This window comes from Gallus gallus, chromosome 1 (genome assembly GCF_016699485.2).
Source record: "Gallus gallus isolate bGalGal1 chromosome 1, bGalGal1.mat.broiler.GRCg7b, whole genome shotgun sequence".
In the NCBI taxonomy this organism is placed as follows: Eukaryota; Metazoa; Chordata; class Aves; order Galliformes; family Phasianidae; genus Gallus; species Gallus gallus.
Window position 1 is genome coordinate 157,729,366 of NC_052532.1, and position 27,863 is coordinate 157,757,228.

At 36.4% G+C, this 27,863-nt stretch overlaps 1 protein-coding gene across 2 annotated transcripts in view; it reads left to right on the forward strand.

Moving 5' to 3' along the window:
• Window positions 1–27,863, forward strand: part of KLHL1 (kelch like family member 1) — a 220,507-nt gene that overhangs the window by 74,899 nt on the left and 117,745 nt on the right. For both annotated transcript variants that reach the window (XM_416994.7, XM_040654991.2), the window contains exon 3: window positions 11,505–11,641. In XM_416994.7, coding sequence (XP_416994.2) covers window positions 11,505–11,641 — 137 coding nt within the window. The remainder of the gene's footprint in view (window positions 1–11,504; window positions 11,642–27,863) is intronic.

Consider the following 27,863-nt stretch of genomic DNA (forward strand, 5'->3'; position numbering starts at 1 on the left):
ATTTAGTCTTTTCTTCTCCAATCACCTTAAGAGGAAGAATATCAGATAAGCACTGGCCATAGCCTTAATGCTGCCAAGTTACTTTTTATCACTTGTATTTTTCTAATTTTCATTCTGTTCTGTATTTTCATTTCTCATAAGTAAAGGTATAATGTCACACTGGAAGGTAGATCATAAAACATTATGGAGGTCTAGTTTTCTACTTGAAGGCACCATGCCAAACTCTTAGTCTTATGATAGCTGGTCTTCACTGTTCTGATGACTGAAACAGCTTTAAAGTGTCTTGAGCTTTTTCCTGGCTCATAAATTGCAACAATGAGAAGGCAGCCAGAAGAGATTCTGAGAAAATAGGTAAACCTCTTTTTTAGAAAATAGGTAACAGAGAGGAAAGTAACTGAAATTTAAATAAAGTTGGAAAAAAAGAAGTAAAACCTAGCTTTATTGCTGCTTTGCTATGACATGTAGAGACAATAATCAAATGTAAATATGTAATATATTTTAAAGAAGAGGAATGCTGAAATAATATTTTCACTTTTTTTTTTTTTTTCAGCTATAGTATTGCACTGTAACAGTCCACCTTCATTTTAAAACTTTATTAACATGGAATTTGTAATTTCTCCATTAATTCTGTAGATATACAGTGTTGTGGGGTTTTTTGTTTTGCTTTATTTCTTACTTGTTATATTTCTTATTTGAACTATAACTTCTTAAAGACAAGAAACTTATTATAACTTCAGTATGCCTGGAATAAAACGAACTCGGGCACTGCTGTTGCAAAACAAACAAATAAAAAAAGTCTCTATAGTTGGCACTTTCTTCCTGTATACTGCTTGCAATCAACCAAATGCAGTTGCTGCTAGATATCTAGATTGGATTTGAATCACACACACACACATACACACACACACACACACACAAAAAAAAAAAAGGAAGTAAACATTATTCAGAACTACAGTGATGTAATCAAAGCAATCAAATGTAAAAGAAGATTCGTAATCAAGTAATAATCCCATGGGTCAACATGAAAATAAAAAATGGAGGTTTGCCTAAAATAATTTAGATGTGCTGAGTGAAGACAGCTCACTTGAATTGCAGTGCTCTCCAGTACTCCAGTTTCAATGCTATACAGCTTCTGAATCAACTTTGAAAAAATGCTGCCAAGAAAGCAGCCAAAGTCAATGCAAATGGTAGATAAAACTTTAAGATTTGTATTGGAGAGTTCCTTAAAAATTTCAGCCATGATTGCCTAATGTTACAGGCAGCTATAAACTCAGAACAAGGTTTAGGCTATTAGTTAGATTTTGTGTTGAAATGGTACACAAATAATTTGCAGAGACTCAAAAGAGGAAAAAGAGTAAGTGCTATAGACCTGAAATTTCCCAATCCCTTTTCATTTAAAACAGAAAGCTTTCACATAACAGAGAATAAATTACAATATAAACAGAAAATCCAATGAAAACAAAAAAAAAAAGCAAAAAAAGTGTTGAAGACTTACATTTTCAAGTTGTAATTCTGACTTTGGTCAGACGAGGTTATGCAGTGAGAAAACCAAATTTTGAATGGAATAGAGTAAGAAATGAAGTGAGCTTTGTTACAGATATGTTTTTATATTTTTAGTTATAGATCAGTTTATCATGGGAAAACTGAGTTCTATATATGCTGTTTTTCCATACTATCAAATAAATGTAGGTATTGGAGTAGGCATCCTCCTGATTTGCAATATAAAGAGCAGGAAAGGCTCTTTTACTGTGGCAGAAAACATGGCACAAAAGGAGTGGGAGAAGTTTAACACATATCAAATAAATGCTGAAGTATGACTACTCATAGCTTCCTGCAAACATTTGGATGGAAAATGAAAAAGATATTTGTATTTTTCCAGTCAAAGATTTTATTATTCATCACAAATTCAACTGAAACTTTTTCTGGATGGTCAACTCTGAAGTAGTACAGTATTTACCTGCTATCATCCTCATAAGTTTAATAAACTTTTTTTTCAACAAACTTCAGTTTAGCTCTCTAAGGAAAGAGGCTCTTTTTTTTTTTTTTTCAATACATTTTGTGTGCTACCAGCAGTGAAGCTTTCAAAAAGAATAGTATCACTAAAATGAGAGAGAGAAAATGAGAACTGACAGAAGAAAGCACATATGGAGGAAGTTAAACTGGAAGGTGAGATGACAAGATAAAGAACTAGTTTGAAAAGAAGAAAGACAGTATAAAGGCAGGAGCTGAAATAAATGGAAAACACAATATCCAGTCATAAAAAATCAGCTTGTTTTCTTGCAGTAGTCAGTTACATATGATTATGAAAAGCATACAGTAGAAGCAGTGCAGCTATCATGTTCTGCATTAGAAACAGTGTTGCCAGCTGGGAGGTAATCCTCCCCCTGTACTCAGCACTGTTGAGGTCGCACCTTGAGTACTGTGTTCAGTTTTGGGCCCCTCACTACAAGAAAGACATTGCGGCCCTGGAATGTGTCCAGAGAAGGGCAACAAAGCTGGTGAGGGGTCTGGAGCACAGGCCTTACGAGGAGCGGCTGAGGGAGCTGGGGTTATTTACTCTGGAGAAGAGGAGGCTCAGGGGAGACCTCATTGCACTCTACAACTTCCTGAAGGGAGGTTGTAATGAGGAGGGTTTTGGCCTCTTCTCCCAAGCAACAACCAGGACCTAAGGAAATGGCTGGAAGTTGCTCCAGAGGAGATTTAGATTAGACATAAGGATAAACTTTTTCTTTCAGAGAGTGGTCAGGCACTGAAATGGCCTGCCCAAGGAGGTGGTGGAGTTGCCATCCTTGTCAGTGTTTAAGAGGTAAAATCCGCTAAATTATGTCCCTGAGCACCACATCCAAGTGGATTTTAAACACATCCAGGAATGGTGACTTAAGCACCTCCCTGGGGAGCCTATTCCAGTGCTTAACAACACTTTCAGTAAAGAAGGTTTTCCTGATACCAATCTAAACCTCCTCTGGTGCAACTTGAGGCCATTTCCCCTTGTCCTGTCACCAGGTAGAAGAGACCAACCCCACTCTTGCTGCAATCACCTTTCAGGTATTTGAATAGAGCAATAAGGTCTCCCCTCAGCCTCCTTTTCCCCAGACTAAACAGCCCCAGTTCCTTCAGTCTCTCCTCATAGGGCATATTCTCCAAGCCCCTCACAAGCCTTGTTGCCCTTCTTTGGACCTGCTCCAGCACCTCAGTGCCCTTTCTGTACTTAGGTACTAAAAACTGAACACAGTACTCAAGGTGGGGCCTCACCAGTGCCGAGTACAGTGGCAGTATTACTTCCCTAGTCCTGCTCACCACACCATTCCTGATACAAGCCAGGATGCCATTGGCCTTCTTGGCCACCTGGGCACACTGCTGGCTCATATTCAGATGACTGTCCATCAGGACACCAAGGCCCCTTTCCATCAGGCAGCTTTCTAGCTAGTTGTCCCCAAGCCTGTAGAGTTGCCTGGTGTTGTCTGGACCAAAATGCAGGAGCTGACACTTGGCCCTATTGAAACTCATACAGTTAACCTTGGCCCATTGATCCAGTCTATCCAGGTCTCTCTGTAGTGCCCTTCTTCCCTCTGGCATATCAACACTCCCTGCCAACTTGATGTTGTCTGCAAACTTTCTGAGGGTGCACTCAAATCCCTCATGAAGATCATTAATAAAGATGTTAAAAAGAAGTGGTCCCAGTACCAAGCCCTGGGGGACACCACTTGTGACTGGCTGCCTACTGGATTTAACTCCATTGACAATGAGTCTTTGGGCCTGTCCATCCAGCCAGTGTTTCACCCAGCCTTGCCCATCTCTTTTGAAAAGTTGGTAGCCATCAATCACAGCACTCCAGCTGTGGAGTCATCCCACCACATTTACCTGATGGCAACTATGTCATAATTTTCTGAACACGCAATGGCCTCCAGCTCCTCCTTTTTGTTACCCATACTGTATGCATTAGTGTAAACACGCCTGAGCTGGGCCACCTTTTGAGTGGAAGAAGCCCTAATACTCTCTTGGCCATACATAGGTGTTTCCATAGAGAACAACCTCACACCAACCCTTGTGTTCTTCCTACAAAAAGGTGCGTCGTCCTCCTTCTCCAAGACAGAAGACTGTGGGACCTTACTAGCACATCCCCCTCCCACAAGCACTGGCACGTTACATACAGGCTCCTTTCTAGTGACCCTGGTTTCACCCCCACTCCCTTTCATACCTAGTTTAAAGCTCTATCAATGAACCTTTCCAATTCCCCTTGTAAAATGACTTTCCACCAGTAGGATAAACTATTCCTACTGGTTGCCTGCAGGCCTGGTCTCATGTAATTCAAGCCGAGGTAAAAAACCCAAACCCCTGCTGGGCACACCAGGCTCAGATCCAAGTATTAATCTGTGGGCCCATTGTGTTCAGTCCATCATCATTCCCTATAACTTAAGATAGAGGACAACACAGCTTGTGCTCCTGAACCCCTGACCAGTCGCTCCAAGGCTCTGACGTCCTTCCTTATAGCTCTTAGGGAAGTTTCTTCCTGTTTCATCACTGCCTGCCTGAAACAATAACAGGAGATAATAATCTGAGGGCCATACTAGGGAAGGAACTTCCTGCCTTACATCTTTAACCTGGGATCCTGGGTGGCAGCAGACCTTCTGTCTCATCGAGATATTGGGCCTTCTGCGTCCTTCAGCAGTGAGTCACCAATGACAATGACCCATCTTTTTTTCCTTGCTGAAGAGGTTTCAATACTAAGGGTAGTCTGGCTCAAAATTTGGTGGCACCTCCAAGCGAGAGGAATCATCATCCCCACTGTTGTCCAGTTGTCCCTGCAGAGCACTGTACCTTTTCTGAAGGGGAAGCTGGGGAAGTAGGGGAATCGCTGTGCAGGTGCTCCTGCACCCCTGAGCAGGGACCTTTCATCATTGCCCTCTGACCCCCAATTCATCACTGTTGTTGACAGGGGGAGGAGAGGACAGGGGGTCCACTGCAGCAGAAACAGTGTCTGCCTGCTGGTTCCCCCTATTACCTGTTAGCAAGGTGTTTGGGGGTGATGTGATTCATGTGGAGCCTCAGCTGATTCCCTGTTTCTCAGGGCCGGTAGGGACTGGCACCACCAATCAGTCTCCCTCTCACACTCCCTGATGCTCCTCAGCCTCTCCACCTCCTACTTCAGATCAACCACTGGGCTCAGTAAATCATTTAGGTGGTCGCATCTAACACAATGCTGTCTCTATCTCCCTGCATTGCAAGAGCCAGGCTCTAGCACTCACTGCAGCCAGAGACATGTGCGCTAGCATCTTGTGGTGGGACCTCAGTCTGGGTCTCCACACTTTTCTGGCAGTAGCCTTCTGCTGGGGTGCAGCCATAGCAAACCAGCAGACTCACCAGCACTACCTAGGGTATCCTTAATGGGATATGACTGATCTGCTCTGCCCTGTACCAGCAGTGCTGGCTCCGCCCATGCCGTGTTATTAGCCCGTTAAAGGTGCCTCTGCACTTACCACTCGCTGCACAGTGAGATTACAAGCCTCCTCATTATGCAGTTGCATGAATGGGTAGCAAACAGTTGCTCCGTGTCTCAGTAGCTCACAGTAGCTCCAGAACACACCCCCCCACTTGTGCAGGACAGACTCAGCCTAGCCCACTGCCACAGACATACTGGGCCATGCCTCCTTGCTGTGCAGTCATGTGAATGGTTGGCTTACGGTTTCTCTGTGTTTGAACTGCCCACATGATATGCACACACTGACTCTTCTTCTCCATGCCTGCTGGGCAGCAACATGCCATGGCCCTCTCTGAGGCTTTTAGTGAGGGTGTGGGTGTGTAAGCCATTTCCTTGGCAATGCCTACACCATGTGAGCCTCTTGAGAGCTGGCACCCGCTGCTGGTTCACTCTCCTGCTCTTCCTCAGGGAAAGGAAAACTTCCAAAACCCCCCTGTACCTTGAGATTCATTGTCACGGCTCTGGCTGTGCCAGCTTCAAAGCAGCAGACCTCAGCTACTGAGGTATGTACAGCTGATGTTGTATACATGGCAAAGGTGTTAAAATTAATAATGCAATTTTTGGTCAAAGTAACAGTGAACTGCCTGTAGAGTAAGTTCTTGTAGGGATTACAATTACTCTGCAGACAGAAATGCAGGTAGAGTCCTGAACTGCAGAAAAGCGAAATTGCAGGACATGCACACTTTTTGCTCAGGAACATCACTCTATGTGCTGTTTTAAGGTCAAGTTAAAAAATACATACTGAGAAAGAAATAGAGAGACAGTTGCAAGGGTTAAATGACATTGTTATTAACAAAATGCAGGGTTACTAAACCAAACTATTAATGGTGTTACTTTATGAAATGAAGTAGGTGCAGTAACTGAAACTGACTTTAAAGGGTGAATGAAATAGGCATGTATAGTAACTGTTGAATCAGGGCCTGAACCACTGATTGAGCACCTGGAGAAAGGACTCGTCAGCCCTGGGAACACAGATGAAGGTGATTCACCTGTGTGACACGAAGGGGTGGAGCCTGGCTGTATTTCTCTGAGACCTCATTTAAGGGCTAACCATTCCTGGGGGAGGGATTGCTGGTTGGAGATCCCTCTCTTGTTGAGTTTTCTTTGTGGGCCTAGATCTTTGGAGATGGGTGTGCACCTTGGTAACACCATTCTATTTGTGCTAGTCCCTCTTCTACTGCACTCCTATGTTGTCCTTCCACTGCACTGACCTTTCTGGTTACGAGGGATAAGAGGTCTTCAGAAAAATGTGAAGAGTAATATTCAGCTTCCTAATCTCCTTTGAGATACCTTGAAGTAAACTGCCTAGCTTTCATCATATAGTCCAGGAAAGTTCAAGGTTTTCATAGCTCTGCACCAGCACCATACAGGTAATTTTGACAGCATGAAATATCCAAAACTGGCACATAGCACAAGTGTTTCCCTTCACAAATTGAGTGGCTTAAAGACAGACAGAATAATATGGAGAATAATAGTAAAAATAAATATGTTTTATGTGTGTGTGTGTGCGTGTGTGTGTATAGGAATTAGATTAATTGTGACAACCTTGCAGAGAACAGAGAGATGACAAAGAAAGTCATACAAGAGTAACGTAGGTCTGAAAGGTCTAACAGCCTGCCGCTAAAAACGGATTGAAGATCACACATGAGTATATGACCAAATTGAGCTATATGGAGAAATGAGTCATGGAGATAAATTAATAATTATGCTGTATTGTTTTATCTTTCTAAAATAGAGTTTAAGAATAAAAGAACAGGATGACAAATAGACGTAAAAAAAATATTTAAACAGCCATTTATTCTAATGATTTCACAGATCTTCTCTGTACTTTCATCAAACCTAATCTTCATGTTTCTGACATTTCTTCTGATAGTTCAAAGGAACTAAGATTGGACTTCTCTTTCTCCTGAAAGCCTTTTTACTCTTTTCCTTTTGGAATAAATAAGGAATAAATAAAGTCATTAAGCCATCCAGTAGAGGATCATAGTTGATTGTATTGTCTTTTCTGGAGGAAGATACTGAGCTCTGCATTTTATTTGCATCATAACAAATCTTAACTGTTCTTATCTTCGTCACTGTGACACTTTGTCTCTCTTGCCCATTCCCAAATTTTGAGAAGTTGCTTGGATTCATATTTCCATCTTCTCTCACTCTGTTCAAACGTCATAGAGTTCAAAGTGCTGACTGCAATGTATCAAGTCTGGCAGCTGAGATTTCTGTGTTACTTGAGCTCTCTGTTAAGGAAACAAAAAAACAACTAAAGCTGTTACAGACAGTGTAGTTTGGTGGAAATGCCACAGTGGAAACACTGATGTCAGATTTGCATAAAGATCCTGAAAGTATTATGGCAGCAATGGCTGCAAAATTGTGTTTCATTTTGTACTGTAGAAGAGAGAAGGAGCCGCCTACTGTGTTTACACTTATGTCTGACAAAAAATATTCTGGAAGTGTCAGACAGTGTCTTTCTTTTTTTTTTTTCCTCCTGAGATTTTTTTCAAGTGCGTACCTTAGATTATTTTCTGTGAGCTTTAAAATTTATGAAATCATATATATACATATATATATATATATTCTTGAATATATATATATATTCTTGAAGGAGCCAAACATGCATATATATATCCAGCAAATGTTTGGCTCCTTCAATAATTACAGAGCACCAATATCAGCAAAGGCAACCCATGTCAGCTGGTATCCTATATATAGCAACAAATGATATTTAAAATCAATGAATCATCAGCTTCTATATGAGTTAGTGTTATATATGTGGGAGATATCTGTGCTTATGAATTTTTGAAGTACTGTCTGAGGTACTACTCAACCGGCAGTAAAATATCATTAGAGCTTGCTTTAAGAATATAAGTGACCTGGATTGGTTTTTCTTTCAGTTAATAAATATGCCGACCAATTTGAGGGAATTCTGTATCAGAGGCTGATCTGAAAACAGTGGTGAAAATTGAAATTAAATATCCTTTAATAAAAGTAAAATAAAATCTGACATGGCAGGAAAAAATGCAACAACAGAAATCAATTAGATATTATATCATGAAAGAAGTCAGAAAGAAAATGTAAAGATGAATTTAGTTGTAGTAAAGGTCAAGAAACCCCTTAGTATGGAGAAAATCTTTGAGTCTACAAATTCGTTTTGCAGCCATGAGTTACCTGCTGTGATTCTCTAGGATAAAAGAGTGTATTATGTACTTTGACTGACAGACCATCAGTTGAAAACAGATGACGTCCTCAGACATCTGATGAATAGGTCAAAAATGCCTTTAAGCCAAGATTTAGGAGTCTTACAGAACCTTCTGAGATACAAAAAGCAGCAGATCATTACGAATTAATAGTAAGTGCTTTGATTTTTTTTTTACTTTTCATTTTCCCTCTCAACACTAGATATTCCTGGAGCACAAGATTTACAAAAAGTGTCAACTTTCAGAATTAAGTGTAATTAGTAAGTTTCTTTCACTTCAGTTTAGCCTTTGAAGCAATTCCCAAGGAAAAACACTATGTCTAGAAATCAATTCACTCTTTGATTTTATTCCATTAATGAAATAGCTATTTTATTATTTATATGGACTAGTGAGTAATGTACAGAATAATAATAATAATAAAAACCTGTTCAAAAACGTGTCTTGTTTGTTTAGGTGAGCAATTACTTCACAGGACTCATCTAAACTGTTTTCCTTAATAAATGAGGTACTGAAGACTTGACATCTGTGTTACAAATTTTTTAGGATTTTTCAGTTTGGACTGAATATTGTCTGGTCATGTGCTCATCTGGACTGAGTGCTCTTTTGCAGTGGCAGTCCATTAAGATAACTTAGAATGCATTTACCCAGATGTCAGAAGTGGATGTTGGTGGTGTGGCAGTAGAGGTTGAACCTTCTCGCTAACATCTCATTGCTGTGTGACAGATGGCAGTAGAGAGGTAGTCTGACAAAATGACATCTGACATGAAAGTGTATATGAAGCAGAGGTGTGTTGTTGAATTCCTCCATGTGGAAACGGTGGCACTCACTGAGTTTGATCATCCCTTGCTGAACATTTATGGAGGCAAAACTATGGATGTGAGCACAGTGAGGCAGCGGATGGTGCATTTTAGCAATAGCAACAACAATAAGAAAAATGAGTCATGTTCCAGATGGCCATGCACAGCTGTCACACCATGAAATGAAGAGCATCTTGATCAGTGCATCCATATGAATTGGCTAATTGTTACTGTGTTAAAAAATAGTGTTTTGTAGCTGAGAACTTGCTGTATCAAATAGTGTTATTATCAATATCACATCAATATCATTGATATCATGATAGAGCAATCATATCAATGATTGCTGTATCAAATAGTGTTATTGTGCTCTTCATATCTGTTATAGTTTCCGTGGAAATGTTTACATGAAATAGTTTCCGTAATGTAAATAGGAGGTATTACTTTCAGAGTGACCTAGGTAAATCGGAGCTTTTTATGCATTAGAAGCTTCTAAAGTTCATGATTGCCAGAGTTGAGTATACTATCAGAAGGGATTAAATTGTCACAATTAGTCATTTCCCATAATTTGAGCCAAAGTAAAAATAACATATAAGATCTCAAGCTGCCCTACTTGCAGGTAAAATATACTAGCTTAAAGCACTGAAGCTAATTAAAACTGTCATATTTTACTTTTCCAGTGAGATGAGCTAAGAGAACCAAAGCAATCAATTATTACACTGGGTGATGAGTGATAACTTGTTATTCTTTTGTTTTTGGTTTTTACTCTCACTTTTTTTTTTTTTTTTTTACTCGTACAAAATAATTAACTGTATACGGATGGGTAAATATTATCACTGCCTACAAGTTTTTTTTCTCTGTGATTCTTGTGTTGTTAATCAATGTTCTATATATTATAATTTCAAATTAAGGCAGAAAGCATGCTGTACACTATATATAGCTGTACTACATTTCTAATAATCTGTGAATATTCACTCCTAACAAAGTCATAGTATTACTATTTTACTGTTTGAGCTTGTTTAGCTTGGAGAATTGAAGGCTCTGGGGGGACATCACTGCAGCCTTCCAGTACTTGAAGGGAACATATAAGCAGGAGCAGGATCATCTTTTTAGACAGTCTAATAGTTATCAGACAAGGGGGAATGTTTTGGGGGAATCTTTTAAACTAAAAAAAAAAGGAATACTTAGGTTAGATGTTAGAAAAGAACATCTTTGCTCAGGGGTGATGAGATGCTGACAGGCTGCCCAGAGAAGCTATGGATGCCCCACCCCTGGAGCCATTTAAGACCAGGTTGAATGGGGCCCTGGGCAAACAGATCTTGTGGGTTGCAGCTTTGCCCATGGCAGGAGAATTGGAGCTCAATAACCTATAAGGTCTTTCCAATCTAAGCCGTTCTGTGATTCTATAAATGTTACTTAAAAAGAATGTATGAACTTATGATGTTAAAATGGCAAATGTATCTATTGCTTGCCATGATTTTGACTTACGTAAATCAGATCTTCAAACAAAGTATCACATTTTACAGGTACTGTGAAATTATTTTCCTTTCGAAACGTTTATTAACATGAACAAAAAAGCAACACTCCTGCATTATCATGGCTTTGTTATTTATTTATTTATTTTTATCGAATAGCAGCTGTTAAGTCTTTCTGAAGATCAAAGGCTCTTGTGAAGTTACATGCTGATACTAAAGTTTATCAAAACTAAGCCCAATATGGGGTACTTCTGGAGTAGGAAATTTGTTTCTCTTTTAATTTTTCTTTGACACAGGGAGGTTATCTTGTCACCTGCATGATAGGAGACATCATAAAGATTGAAAGCTAATGTCTATGTCTTTTTTATATGCATGTGCTAATGTGCCTCTTGGTTCATAACACAGGAAGCAGAATCAATTTGGAATTGAATGTCATGCTGTACTTTACTGCTTATATGCATTTGTTATGCATTGATCCTGCTAATTTATTATTAAAGATTTTTAAGAGTTTGAAAATCTGGAATTTTTAAGACATGTATCAACACTAGCTTTTAACTTTTTTCAGACTTGTCCTCAGTTCTGTCTCTGACTACTTTGCTGCCATGTTTACAAGCGATGTTTGTGAAGCCAAGCAAGAAGAGATCAAAATGGAAGGCATAGACCCCAATGCATTATGGGATCTTGTTCAGTTTGCATATACAGGTATTGCAATACATACATTATACTTCCTAGAGTCAAAGATACTGATAGTTTTATGTTGATGGTTTTATGTGCTGCATGCAAATAAATTATATTTCTTTTCTAATCTTTTTTTTTTTTTTAAATGAATGTTAATCATTCAAAACACTTACAAATCCTAGGGCTAAATTCTAACATTCTTTTATCCCTGATGTATTAAATATGTTGGGCATATGAGCACATGAGAACAGTCAAGAAAATGGTATCTATTTACTGATTTTGAAATACATAGAAAAGAGTGCCTCATTATGTGTATAATTCAGATTTCATTAAGTCATTGAAGGAATACCTATATTTTTGAAGATTACTCTATATTGCTATTTTGGTCTAATTCCAGTTTACATACTCATATAGATCTTTTGAAAGTTTATTGTTGAGATCTGGGTGTTGTTCTCTTTTCATAGTATAAGCTGACACTTGGTTGTATAATGTTTCTGAATAGCTCGTAACTCAGAGTTAATAACTCAGAACTTCCTTCTGAATAGATGTTATGCTTTAATGCATAATAAATTCTTCTTTTTAATCCTTCTTAAACAAGCTTTTATGCACAGTGTACCGAAGTGAATTAATATTGAAGAATACTAAGGTCACAAAATAAAGTAATTAAAAGATAGGAAGTACCAACAAGATTTGTAGTCTGAATTTGTCTCCTGTTGCATATAAATCATGCTATTATAAAACACAAGCTACTTTCTGTTTCCTCAAAGACATCCTTACATTGTTTAATACTATTTTGTCATAATTTTGCTATTAAGCATTTGATTTTAACTTCAATTTTAAATGGATAGTACATAACCTTTAGTTTTAATCTTGTCTAACTAATAATCTAATCATAAGATGCTCTTTGCTTTGAAATATTTGATCAGGATATGTGCTGTTTATTTTATTACATATTAAGTGGTTTTTACTCTCATAATAGGAACCAAGAACAACAATCAAACATAATTTAAGTTTAAAAATGTTCTTTTTTGGGAATCATGTTTCAGAAGCTCAGATAATAGGGATGTCAGACCATCTTCAAAGGACAGTATCTACTCCATTTAATTTTAGATTTGCTGTTTAGGACAGTATGTCATCCAGAGGATCTCAAGCTAGGGACCCTTGAAATGAAAAAATGTAAGTACTTTTCATCAAGCATGAGAAAGATGCAGTCACATTACTAGGTATGAGGGTAAAATGAATAGTACAGGAATACTGGGGCAAAATCAAGAATACCTTTGGTCAGAATAGCCAAAGGCATTACAAGTAACAGTAAATCATTCTGTAAGTGCATTAGAGGTAGAGGAAGATGAACGACAGTGTTGTTCCACTGGGAGCAAAACTCTGGAAATACTGAAGTACAGCATGGTTCTCTTGCCTCTGCTTTCACGAAAATGATCATAAATGAACACACAGCATAGTTCATAGTGACAGCAAATGATAAAATCTAGGTATAGATTAAGATTATTTTAAGAAAAGAATGAGGAAGAAGAAAGCAAACAAATACTTAACTTTCCAGAATTAATGAAGCTATCTCAGAACTGTATTGGTTACCTTTGGGAGCTGTGAAGAATGGATGTGGTAATGAAAAAGTAGAAAAGAGCTAAGACATTCTACTTCTTGCATAAGATTTTCAGTTGCTTCACTCACCATGATTTCTCTCTGCAAAATGTTGTACTCTGTTTCTCATATGAGCTGTAAAACTTCAAGGTTTTATATTGTGGTCAGGTGGTTAAGGACCAGCTTTCACAAAAAACAAACAAACAATCAAACAAAAAAACCTTCACAGTAAGTTTAATGTTTTCTAATTTTCCTTGTGTTAATTTGCATCCATAATATTATTTCCTTTAAACTGTCACATAAAGCCTGAACTACCTTTAAAATGTCAGCATCATGTGCCATTGTAATGTCACCTTGAGGAACTGGAAATTTGAGATCGTCACAAAGATCTCTAATTTCTAACACTTGCACTGGTAATAGACCATTATCCTTTTAGCTCTAACCCATTCTGGAGACAAAATAAGACTCTGAAGGTGTCTTCTCAAGTGTACATTTTAAAAATAAATTTCACAATTTGATGACCAGAAGGAGTGATTACATTAATCTTGCACGCTAAAAGAGAACATGTTTTGGATTCCATAGAACCTTCAGGTTTTGATTACCCTGTCTTCCATTCCTGCTTCATCAGGTTCTTCGTTCTCATTTATTTTCAGATTTTGCACTTCTCTCTTGAAATTCTTGTTTGTTTCTATGTTTCATTCTGTTTGTTTCTCTGTTTCATTTCTCTTCATCAGGCATCTTAACCAACTCCTAAACTTCCTTGCTACAGTTACATAAGTAAAGCAGATTGCTGGGAAACATTTGCAGACATCAGAACATGATTATTTTTATTGATCCTGACACAGTTTTAGCCATACTCAACCAGCACTCTTTCAACAAGCCTTGAACATATCCTAGATGCATAGAATCATCGTGGATGTGGACATCCTTGTGTAGAGTGTGAGAACATTTAAAAGTGCTACCAACAATTCAGTAGTGATAACTCACTGCTGGTCAGGGAGCGCTTAGATAAGTGGGATGAATTTACTGAAGTAAACGTAGTCTTTGATCCTTGGTTAATCATTCTACTTTCCAATGTTCTTTGCCTGTCCCCTCAAACCTTATTCATACATTTCCCCTTGCTTTTCCAATATCTCTCATGATTTATCTAGATTCATAAATTTTGAACATCTTTTCTAGCCCTCTAGTTCTAGTTCATGCCCCCTTTTCCTTAAAGCCAGATCATTTTATTCTCTGCTAAGTGGATGTCAGCAAGAACACTGAAAAATAAAGAAAATAGCTGTGGAGCTGCTCCCCATGATGTTATAGCTAACAGATTTCAGTTTTCGTCTGTAATCTGGAACATACATGGTCTAGACACAATATGTAGAGAATTCAGATGTCCAGTTCTAATAACTGACTGCACAGTATGTAGAAAAAAAATAATAACAACTGTTATTTGTGGTAAGTTTAGTTAGCTCTTTCGTCTTTATCCCAGGAAAAGCAAACCATTTTGACATGTAGGGAATTCTTCTGTTTTTCTATCTATTTCCCTTTTCTGGTAAATACCTTCTTCTCTCCAAGAATAAATAAATAAGCAAATAAAAAAAGGATAGTTGGAAGATAATGTGTTTACAGATCTTTTAGAGAAATTACAGTGTAAACAGAATACTTTATTCAGATGAATCAGAGATGTAGCCTCTTGTACTCAGGCATAGAAGCCGTTTAAGGTAAAATGTATTGAATCATAGAATCAAAGATTGGAAAAGACCTTCAAGATTATCAAGTCCAAGGTGATGTGACCTACCAAGTCACATCTCCAACCTATGTGTATTAAATTCCTTCAGGGATGCCGAATCCACTTATTTTTAAATGGAACAGAAGTCTGATGTAAAAACTTCAGATGAACAAATAAACTTAACAAAATGGTAAAAGATCATTAATATTGTCTTCTATTGCAAATGTCTAAATTCTCATGTTTTTCTTGCTTCTTGAGATCTAGGTTTTTGTTTGTTTGTTTGTTTGTTTGTTTGTTTTGTGCTAATGGATACATGCAGAAGGGAGTATTTGAACTCCTAGAGGGTCCAAACAAGAGAGTTCATCAACAGTTCATTAAATTTTGACTTTTCAACAAGTCTCACACCTGTATAGCTATTTCTGTTGGGTGCATATAGAATTTGTTAATTGTATTTATTATTATGAGTTCTACAGTTTGCCCAAGTAGCTAGTTGTAATTGTTTTGACGATATGCATCCTGAAACATTTAATTTCATGTATAGTTGCTGCTGCTGTTTGAGAGATGTTTTCCCTGAGGATGACTGAACACTTGACTAAAATATACATGAACGTGGGCTTGTTTGCAAAACCTTAGAAGCAAAGAGTATTATTACACTGCAAATATTTTTTAAATGTGATTTTTAAAAGTGAACCATTTTATATTATATTATCTAATAGATAGTATTTTTAGCAAGACTCTGAATGTATGATCTGGCCCAAAACAGAGGCTTTTCGGCTCGCAGTTACAGAATGCATTTAGAAAGGGAGAAAAGAAAGTTTTCAAATCCAAAACCAAAATGGTATTATTAAAAAAGTTGAAGAAAGTGAACAGATTGTATGTATTTCAACACTAAGGCCATTTTCCTATACGCATTCAAAACTTACATTGGAATTTAATTATATTTATGTAAACATAATTCTGATCAGTTTAGAAATCTTTCACATCACTATATTAAAGATAATATTTTGCTGAGATAATACTAGCTTTTATAAGCCCTTCTATCACTTTTGACAGCTTGTTTGTTAATTTTTTTTTTTTTAACAAACTATTTTTTAAGCTTTTATTTTTAAGGAAAATTGTTCAACCTTTATCCTAAAAAAAAACAAAAAAAAAAAAACAAAAAAAAAACCCTAGAGTAACAAAGTACTGTGCTTTTTTCTTATTTGGTTTCACATTTAATAACCTCTAAAAAGTTTTCCATTCCAGTAGGTTCTAAACAATTTCACTTTTACATCTATTTAGATATGTATATAAGGTATGCATTCATAAAATTATACATATATATATACGATAATATAAGATATACATATATAAATATATATATTTCAAATATTTTTGCAGTTAAAAAAAAAAAAAAAAAAAAGACCATGAGGGGAAAAAAAAAAAACCTTCTCTGCTATCCTACAACCTAAAGGCTCCATTAATTTTCAGAATGTTTATTTTTCTTTTTCATGATGAAGTTGTGTTCCTTTAATTATTATTATTACATACAATGTCTTGTACATATTTATAGAGAAAAAAAGGAATATATTCTCTTTGCCTGTTCTGTGAAGTCAGAATTATATCTAATTTGCAAAGGAAAGTGAATATTTTAAACTCTAATCAAATTCAGGAAGAAGTTGCCATCTGTCAGGAATTGGCATATTAAATAAAGCTAATGTTTCAAATTCAATCATGTTTTTGAGACTATACATGTGAGTAAAGTTGGACAAATGCTTGAGATACAATGTTCATTTAATTTTATTTGCTTTGCTTATTGTTGTGTTATTTATCTTTTAAAATAGGCAGCACTTGCAGACTTATTTTTATCCTCTTCTTAAACAGATACTATTCTATTAAAGAAAGTGCCTATAACTTGTAATATTTTATACATTATGTTGCTCTCTTTCTACCCCTGAATATGTAGAAGACCGAGTCCTGACACACTGTGAAACTGGACTGTGTTCACTCATGTATAAGCAAATAAACTTCTAAATAATTTGCAAGGTAAAATTACATGGCAGCCAGCAGAGTATTAAGTCCTGTACAGACTTGATAAGAGCTGCTCCTAAATAAAGGCACATGTCCATCTAGAAGTAGTAAAAGGAAAACAAGAAAATTGGTCTGCCAAAAGTATGCGGTAGAGAGTATTAAAGTTTCTGTGAAGAAGCAACATTAATTATAAAAAATGATATGTTAGATGCATCTCTAAAACGCAATTTGATTAAAACTGAAAACTTGTGATGTCTTAAAACACGTGCTATAAAGGCTGTTAAATGGACTTTATGTTCCTTTTTAGTGTTGCTTTTTTTTGTTTGTTTGTTTTACATAAAAGAATTATAACTGAAGAATTTGATTTTATGAAAAGATAGTTCAGTAGTTGCGTGTTGTTTTATCTGAAATAAGTAAAAGGCTTTACAAGGGTATCAACTGAATAATGATGTACTTGCAATTTGTTTAGTTAAAACTGTGTGTAATGTGTAGTTTTATTAGAAGCACACTGTATCATTTCTTACTGCTTTCTCTTAGTATCAATTATTCATTCTTCAGTATCAGCACTAGCTTTTAGTTAGATTTTATTTTGAAGGTTATTTAATGGAAGGCCTTTCAAATGTCATATCTGACAGTGTTAAATCTAATCACACACAGGAGAGACAACAGGGATAGAAGAAACTACCTTTGAGCACAGGAACCCTTACGTTTCCTTAGAACAGAAGACAGTTTAAGCAGATATCCCAAGAAGACAGAGGTTTTTTTGATCAGTGAAATTGTTTCCTAAATGAATAAAGGCTGAAAAGGATACTTAGCATAGTTTTGGCACATGCCATTTTATAGTCTTCCAAGATATTCCTTCACACAATCCAGAAACTGTCACAGCCACAGGATCGTTCTTCAGCATGCAATTTGAATGTTGCTGCCATGGTTTGGAGGACAGCTGAGTTCAGTGTAAACACAGGCCATTTCAATACAGTTATCCTTAGTGTTAGAGGGAAGTTCCAGACAAGGTTAACTTAATAGGCATTATTTAAGACTGTATGTTTGTTAATAAAAGCATCTACTCAAATAAATAATTCTTAGGTGATAATAGCTTGCTTGCAATATTATAGGCTAATGCACTCTAGGAGATACTCATTGTAATGAGATCTGGATTTGTCCCTGATACTGTGTATATCCTGAAGATCACTGCCTGTGGTTATATGTCATGCTGGATGACATATAAACCTCTAATAAACCTCTAATAAACATTTGTATATAGATGATCACCTGTGAAGCTATCTTTGGGAAACTAAAACTTGTCATTAACAAATTTTTGGGAGTCATTGACAGAAAAGAGAAAATTGCAAATATCCAGAGCAGCCTTGCTTATCAGAATTTCTCTAATTCAGAAAGTGGAGTTCTGGTAGTAACTTGCGAAGTCATGATTGAGATTGTCTGTCCATGGAGGTTCTGCTCTGACTACATCCAAAATTGTATGTACCTTTGTTCCAGCTACATTTCTTCCCAGCTCTGGAGCAATTGACAAGGTTCACACTTCCATATAGTGTTCCTCATTACATTCTTACTTATGCATCACTAAAGCCTATGTGCAACACCAAGGAGAATTTCTGGATGGCATAATTAGCTATACTTTTTTATGTGTATAGTGACAGAATCTTCCAAAGTCCCTCACTATAGGTGTAAGACTTAACTGTCATCCTTCTCTACCTGTGGATGTCAGCCTGCTTTGTAATTCAGTACTTTCCCACACTTAACGTCATTCAAGTTATGAGCTTTCACTTTGTTCAAGTCTGTGAGAAAGATTGTCATAGAATTAATGAGAGAATGATTTTCTCCTTAATCTTTGTATCCTGCTCTATGGGTCCTGTGTCCAGCTGGACCAGAAATCTTCCATTCTTGTAAATGAAAAATTAAGTCTGTGCTCTATACGTACACAATAAAAAAAAAATAGAAATTTGTTTTGTCTCCATTAAGAAACAACATTTGCAATTGTGTATAAGGAACTGGCTGTATTCTCATTCTTTTGGCACAGTTCTTGCTTGGAAAAGAGCTCTGAACTGGATATTCATAAATTTTGAGTATTCAGAATGATCATGTTTGTTATAGGCAGCTATAGCTATGGCTAGTGACTGTGTCTCTTTGTGCTGTGACACAGCCTGCTACTCCTAAGATGTCAAAATAAATTCAGACAGTCTTAGGGAAGCAATGAACAGACTGCACAGAAGAGTTTGAGTGCATTTCAGTGTCATTGTTTTACAAACTTTCCCTTGTTCTGTTCACGGTTCATCATTTGTGAAGAGAGAATAAACCAAGTATTGCACATCAGTACTGACTGAATAGTGAGATAGTTCTTTTCAGTCAAGTGCCATACCTCTTTTTTGTCACCTGTTGCATGCCATGCTTCTTCCTAAACAGACTAGGAAGTGATCAGTCAAGCTGATGTTATGTGGGCTGCCTCTTTCAGGTGCTTCTTTCTGAAGTTCTTGCAGTGGTGATGTGAGCTCAAACCCATTTTCCTAAGATTGCCTGACTAGCTATGAATCCAAAGTTCTGAAGGAAAGCAAAAACTTCAGGAAAATCACAATGGTATTTTCTGAAAGAGCTCTTCACCTTTCATGTATTTATCTGCACCTGTCCCTGAGCTGTAAAATACACCTCCGTTCCCTTTCCATTCTGTGCCCATCACACAATCATTGTGCTAAAATGTACCCACAGAATGTGATGCTACTATAAAATAGACTTCACCCAGCAATGGAATCCAGCTCAAAGCAAAGCAGGCCATGTGATGTACTCAAGCAAAAATCTTTTGTTGGCAGCTGATGCTTCCATCTCTGTTACCTTTTGTTCTTTAAACGTGTATTTGAACTGCTTTGTGTTGCCATGGCAGAAGCTGCCAAATCATTGCCTGAGAAGCTGAAAATCTTACTCTGGCAGAGTTGAGTATTCCCACTTCTGAGCCAGATTGAGACAGGTGAAGGATAAAATACTGCTCCCTTAAAACCTGCTAGCTGAACCCTGTTGCCCTTGAGACCTTTCTCTTTTTTTTTTTTTTTTTTCCTCTCCAGAGCTCAGTGCTTGATTGCGTTTAGTGTAAGAGAAAGGTTATATCTCACTGAGATACAGATATGAAAAGATATTAACTGTGTATTGTGTGGTTTTGCTTGTAGCAAAAGGAGCAGTAGAACATTTGGGATACTTCTGGAAAGGTGTGCAACAGGCTGGAAGCCAGGTGTTGTGCAGTCCTGTTCATACTTCCTTCCTCCCTTCCTCCTTTCCTCCCTCCCTTCCTTCCTTCTTTCCTTCCTTTTTTTTTTTTTTGCTTTTTGTGTGTCATAAAACAAACTTAAGTACTGAAGTTCACTGCCTAAAGAGAATTGAAATAAACTAAGTCTTTCTATCTGAAGTTAGCTTTTGGGAATAATTCTTGAAGTCTCCTACCATATTTGTTGCATGAATGCAAAATTTGTTCTCTTGAAAATTTATTTAATTAATCTTTCTTCTTTTTACTATTATTATTATTGTATTTTCAAGGTAACTTTTATCTTGGAATATTTTCTTTGGTTATTTACTTCATAAGGAGAAAGTAGCAGCTTAAGATTGATATCTAAAAAACTGGTATTTATATGCCAGTGGGCTAGTTTTCTTTAAAAACATGAGTATGATATTTCAGTTACACAACAGAGTTTTTTGTTTTTGTTCTCAGACCAGGAAATGAAAATGTACCACATCATATTTTGGCTAATACACTTCTCTGATATACTGCCAGATGTTTTCAAGAGGGTTTCCACTCAGGGGAATTTTAATTTGTTAATAGGATTTGCTTATCACTCTGTAATGTTGTAATTTTCTGCACCATTGAAATAGAGTGGACTTTGGCAGTACATTCCAATGGCCATGTGATCTGGCCAATTTAATCAGCTTACTCAAACAAAGAGGGAGCAATATTAGGATGAAAATAACAACATAGTTTGTAAAAAGAGAGGTGTTGTTTTATTTATCATATTTTTTATATCCCTGTGACTGATTCATTAGCATTTTCTTGGAAATGACATATTTTTTTTCCAGCTGCAGATTCATCTACCAAAGTAGTTTCTTACATATACTAATTTTTAAAAATAAAGTTGTTATAAAAATGGTTATTTGAAATGGCAAATTCCCATAATTTCAAAGCCATGCTAGCACTGATTAGCTGAAAAAAACTGTTGTTATAACTGACAATGTATGAGTCTAAAGTGTTATTTATTTCTGTTATTAACTTTTTCAGATTATTTATAAAAAAATGTAAATTTAAATTAAATAAACAATAATATAAAGACTCTAGTTTGAAGAATGAGAAGGTAAAATAAGTTGACCTTTTAAAGAGATCAGTTTTATCTGTAGGAATGAAAAAGGGATGTGAATAAAAGTGGACTGAAGTTTCTCAGGACAGGAAAATTTTTCTGTTAGGAAAAAGGTTTTCATTTTTAAGAGATATGGTTTAACTTATGGCAGATGCTGGACTGACTACCAAAACATCACATGATTCATCAGTGCTGTCAAGTGAAAAAAACTTTGAGTCATGCATGGTTCTGGGGTTAATTTGGTTTGATTTTGCTTTTGGCCACTAATATATGATGAATAAATAGTCTGAAAATACAGAAAATTGTCAGATGCTAAGTTTTTCCTCAGTTTAGATTGTGCCCTCTTCTTGTATAGACTGAGTAGCATCTATTTTTATTTGTGTACTTGTTAATTTGAATATCTACAATAAACAGAGAAAAAAAAGAGTTAACTCTGAATTTTCACTGATGAAAAATGCAGAACTATAAAGAAGTAAACACACACACACACACACACACACACACAAAAAAAAAAAAAAAAAAAAAAAAACATAGAATGCCTGTCTTCCTCCCTTGCAGCTGATGACTCTGGTCTGCAAATAATACTTAATAGAAATAGAAAAGTTAGATTGGGAAAAAACCTCTGCAAAAAAATAATAATAATAATAATAAAAAAATACTGTCTGTCATTATTTCTATTCTGGAAACAACCTCACCTTTATAAAAGAGATGGGAGATGATACAGTGTAGAATGTATATTTTAAGACATAGGTCAAAATCAAAACCTTATCATTCACTTCAGAAAACAGTGGAGATTAATGTCCTACTAGAGGGTGATTACTTTTTATTGCATACTTCCTTGACTGCTCTTCATGGATGCACATAAGTGATAATTACTGCACATTATATCAATGCCAGGAATTGACAATGACAGAGGATATGAAAATCAGAATTGGACCCAAAGAGTGTTGAAAAAGGTGCAAAGCATTTCCAGACATTTCATTATCTTATCCCTGATGATTCCATGATTCCATCATTGTGTACTTGGGAGCAGATGGACTGAATTTATATCATCCAATATAAATACCAACAGTGACTCAGCAAGTCAAATGAAGGTGATTGATAGCAAGAAATAGCCATTCCTAAGGATCAAGTAATCTCCTTGTAAAGTGGATGACTAAAAGAGAACACATGAATACTGCTCTAAAACCTCATATTTCTCTCAACTGACTATAAAATGAAATCTAAAATGTTTAGCTCTGAGGGCTATTTGGCTGATACTTGAGATTTAGTAAGATTAATTCTAAGAAATGTCATAAAGGTCTGTAATAGCAACTTGAAGTGTAGCATATTTTTCATAACCTCGTTTTTCATTGGAATGTGATCCTGTTGCAAAAAAGCACCTTCTTTTTGTAACTATAATTGAAAGCAATTTATCTACTATTCAAAATCTCAGTAAGTACTATCTTTATGCCATTTTCTGAGTTTACTTAAAAAAATCTACAGACCTAATAAAGAAGCTGCCTTACCAAGACTGGACATCATGGTTAACTAATGGAAATAATACTATTCGTAAACTTCAAAAATGCAACAGAACTTATAAAGTCCCATGAAAGTGAAAGGTTAAAATAAAAGCACTTAAAGGATTTAGTTCTAGCCTGTTCCAAATTCTTTGACATTTCCTATGTCTTCTTCTGTTTATCTGTACTCGCAGGGTGTCTTAATGCATGAATGGATCAATGTACAGGTTCATTATTACAGTATCATAGAATCATAGAATGGTTTGCTTTGGAAGGGACCTTTAAGATCACCTAGTTCCAACCCCCCTGCTATAGGCAGGGACACCTCCCACTAGACCAGGTTGCTCAAAGTCCCAACCAGCCTTTCAGCATCTGAAGCATGGACTCAGATGTGAACAATCCATACCATTTATTACAGGTTCTCACATCACCTATATACAATCCCAAGTTTTCTCTTGTAATTTACCCACCCCCCTTTACATGTCAACAAAACATTCCACAAACACTTCTTAATAGTACATGCAAGAGCTTATCTGACCAGTCATGAGTCATTCCTTGCCACATGCTCTTCTTCCAATCAGGGTCATTTTCATGCAGCCATCACACAGCTTACTTGACTTTTGTTTTTCTCTCCTGGAGCCTTCCTTAGTTCTCAGCATTCCTTTCTCATGCTGTTTATCTTGCTCCACAGCTTCTGCTCTGAATATTCTTCCTTGTATCCACACATCCTGACCTCAAATGCTTCCAGGGAGCTGTATCCACAACCTCACTGGGTAACCTGTTCCGGTGTCTCACCACTCTCACAGTAAATAATTTCTTCCTAATATCCAATCTAAATCTACCCTCTTCCAGTTTAAAAACGTTTCCCTTGTCCTGTTGCTACCTGCCCTTATAAAAAGTCCTTCCTCAGCTTTCCTGAAAACTAAATTACTATGTATATAAAATAAAATGATACTACCATATGTTATGGATCTAGAGTAAAATTTCTTGCTCATACACAGAGCAAATGAGCAGTATGTACAGTATGATACCACCATATTCCTATTGGCACATATTCATCACAAGCTCTGGAAGTCTGAATCCATGGCTAACACACTAACCATATTGGCGACTTTATCAAGTATAACTGTTGATGGATCCTTCTTCCTCTGTCTAAAGGAGGTGTAATGATCACAGAATCTCATCACGCTTTGGGTGGTGATGGTAGTGTCCATGTGGAGACCAATGACAAGTCCCTCAGGGGTCAGTCCTGGGACTGATGCTCTTTAATATCTCTTATCAATGATATGGACAGTAGGATCAAGTGCACCCTCAGCAAGTTTGTGGATTACATGAAGCTGTGTGGTATGGTCAACATGCTTGAGGGATAGGATGCCATCCAGAGAGACCTAGACAGGCTTGAGCAGTGGGTCCAGGTACACTTCATGAGGTTCAGCAAAGCCAACTACAGGATCTTGCACTTGAGTCATGGCAACCCCTGCTATTAAGACAAGCTGGGGGATGTAAGGACAGAGAACAGTCCTTCCAAAAAGGATTTGAGGGTACTGGTGGATGGCAAGCCGGGCACGAGCCAGCAATGTGCTCTCTTATCCCAGAAAGCCAACCATGTCCTGGGCTGCATCAAAAGAAGCGTGATCAGCAGGTTGAAAGAGGTGATCCTGCCCCTCTACTCTGCTGGTGAGACATAACCTGGAGTACTGTGTCCAGATGTGGAGTCCTCAGAACAGGAGAGACACAGAACTGTTGGAGCACGTCCAGAGGTGGACCACAAAAAATAATCCATGGAATGGAACACCTCTCCTGTGAGGACAGGCTGGGAGAGCTGAGGCTGTTCAGCCTGGAGAAGAGAAGGGAAGGCTTTGGGGAGACCTGATAGCCTTTCAGTGTCCAAATGGAGACTATAAGAAAGAAGGGGACAGACTCTTCAGCAGGGTCTGTAGTGATAGGATGAGGGGAAATGGTTTCAAACTATAATAGGGGAGACTCAGATTGGATGTAAGGAAGAAAATTTTTGCAGTAAAGGTGGTGAGGCATGGGAACAGGTTGTCTAGAGAGGTGGTGGATGCTGTGTCCTTGGAGATATTCAAGATCAGGCTTGACCAGGCTCTGAGCAACCTATGTAGCTGTGGATGTCCCTGTTCATTGAACGGGAGTTGGACTAGATGACCTTTAAGTGTTCCTGCCAACTCTAGAAATTCTATGATCCTATGGCTCTCTGATTCATATGAACAAGATGTTCAAAGTTTCCCTATACGTGAAATTAGTTGTAAAAATGTAGTCTAAAGAGTAGAAGAAAGAAAAAAGATTTAGCAAAAAAAATATCAGGGAAAATTATATGAGATCTCTGCTTTAGGTTTAATAGTGAGGTAATAAATTTTATTTATTCATCATAAGAATGCATTCTAAATACAAGCATTTTAATTTCTGCATAAACAATGCACATAAAATTTTTCACAAATAGAACTTTAATACAGAACAATAATTATAGTGCATTAAAGTTCTTATGATTGTTTTTTTTTTCCATATTTTCATACTAATTAAAATAACACAAAATGAGATTTTAAGCTAATTTGTTTTGATCATGCTGAAGTAGTAGAAGCTGCTTATTCCATAAAAGTGTGAGGGGGAGGTGAACTGATGTAGCAGTAATATTAATACACCCTTGTATAACCTAATTTTTTTTTTTTTTAATTAGTTGCTTGAATATTCTGTCAATATGAAACTGTCTGGAGATTTCATGTTACATATACTAAGACTCATAACTGCTTTTTTTTTTTCAAACTCTGACCATGTTAAACCACTTAATATTACATGAGACTTAATATAGAAACATCATATTGTCCTTCTAAAAAAGTGAATACAACGTTTGTTATCAAACTTGTGAAGGTGCCTTAATGCTTAAAGGCAAAGATAAGTAAGACGTAGTGAAAATTGTAATGGATTTGGTACATGCTGCATGCCATTTAAGTTAATGCTTTGTAAAGCAGGATCCTGGAGAGATCTGTCTTTCTTCTTATCATGTTTACTTATAAAACAACAAACAAAAAACAACAACAACAAAAGAAAACCAACAAAACCTACAAACAATAATAAATTAGGATAAAGTGGGACTGAAATAAAGAAGAAGCACAGTAAACTCCACCTTTTCTTTAGCTGAATATAATTTTCTAGCTTTCATCCAAGACGTATTAAGTGGTGCATTGGTGTTTCAGAATTTGGCTTACAATTTACCAACTTACAATATATTCATGTACCTGTGCATTCCAGAAAACATTATATATTTCCTCTCTCAATGGATATGTAAGGCAGGAACTTTTGCATATTCTTCCATAAAATATCCTTCAAAATAGCCATGTTGATTATGTATAGAAAAACATATTTTATAAAATAGATGATCATTATTATTAACATCCTTATTTTAATCTGTTACTACTGAAGTTTTCTTTACACTTAACAGAAAATATTTTCAATTTGAAATAAAGAGATTAATAGAGCTTCAGCTTTGAAACAGCTTCATCTTTTTTGTTTAGGTTCTTCTCTTAATGCTACATTTAGTGATAGGAAGCCTAAATGTGGTAGAATTACTTTTCTTTATAAAGAGTGATGATTCTTTCAATCCTTATTTCTTTCTGTAAATGTTATCCAGACCAGCTTCGTAAAGCTAGAAACTTCTTTGAGATTGTTGCTAAAAAGTAAATAGTGAATAGGAAAAGGAGATTTATAATTTTGTTTCCATCATCACACTTCTCAGTCAGTCTAACTTTCACAACTGTTTTGCATATTTTTATTTCTCTGCCTTTTGCTTTTTGGATAATCATTTTTAACCTGAAAAAAAATACATATATATTTTTTGTTAGCTTCCATGTGGCATAGTGGGACTATAGTCTACATAATAAGTTATGTATTCCGCCAGTGATTACCTGCAGACATGCAGCAAATCTGGGAGGGTCACTGATAAATATATGGATTATCTGAGCGTCAGCTACTTACTGTGCCTTCTGACCATCTTGTATAAATGTGGGGGGGACAGCAATGGTAAGAAAAAGTCAGATAACATAAAGAGAAACTCACATAACACTACAAGATAGCTTTATTGTTTCCATCTTATATTGAAAGCTCCATGTGACATAAAAGATGGAGAAAAGGCCAAATATTCAGTGCTATGGTTATTGTATTGTTTTGGTATTGCAATGTTAAGGGGTTTTTCTGTGGCATTCTGTGGTGAAGTAGAGGATTTTGGGAGTCCTCAATCCCATGTGATAAACTATTAAGATGTGTAGATTTCTCTTGATATGACAACAAACATTGTATGAAGAAAAATGTGAGTTTATCTATGAGCTGATCTATATATTTTGAACAGAAAGATCAATCTAAATTTAATCCTCTTGTAGTCTGAAATGATATTCCAAGCACAGCACAATGAAACCAAAAGTGTTCGTTTCTTAAAATTTATATTACACATACACATTTTTGTATCTTGTTTTATTTTCCTGTACTCAAACATATTCGTGTGATACCTAATTTATAAATATTTGAGTTATTTGGAGTTGATTGAGTTATTAGTGTAAGATATTATAAACAAGATTTCATTTAAAAATGGCAGGTTTGTGGGCTATCCTTATTGAAAGGGATGGTTCTTTAAATTTATATTGTTTTATTTCACCTTATATTTATTAAAAAGCTTATCAGTCAGCAAGAGTTGTTTGTTTGTTTGTTTGTTTTTTAACAACTTTGTATAATGTAGCAATTAAAGGAAGATTGCTATTGTGTATCCGTAGATGCTCTTTTAGCAAATATGAAGTTTTGTTGGAGAACTATAGGCTGTGAGAAGAGTGATGCATATTATTTAGATAAAATTTACCCCAAAGTCACATTACAAATAAGACTGTAAATAAATTGTAAGAACCACTTTGAATATACTTATATTTTTGTAGTGATACTTTCATAGTCAACTGTTCAGCATTTTGCAAGGAGGTAAATGGCTCTGAGTTTTGCTCTGTAGCACCAAAGATAATGCCAGTTTAATTGCCAACTTTAATACAAGTAAATAAATGAAAAAATAAAATGCAGTCTAG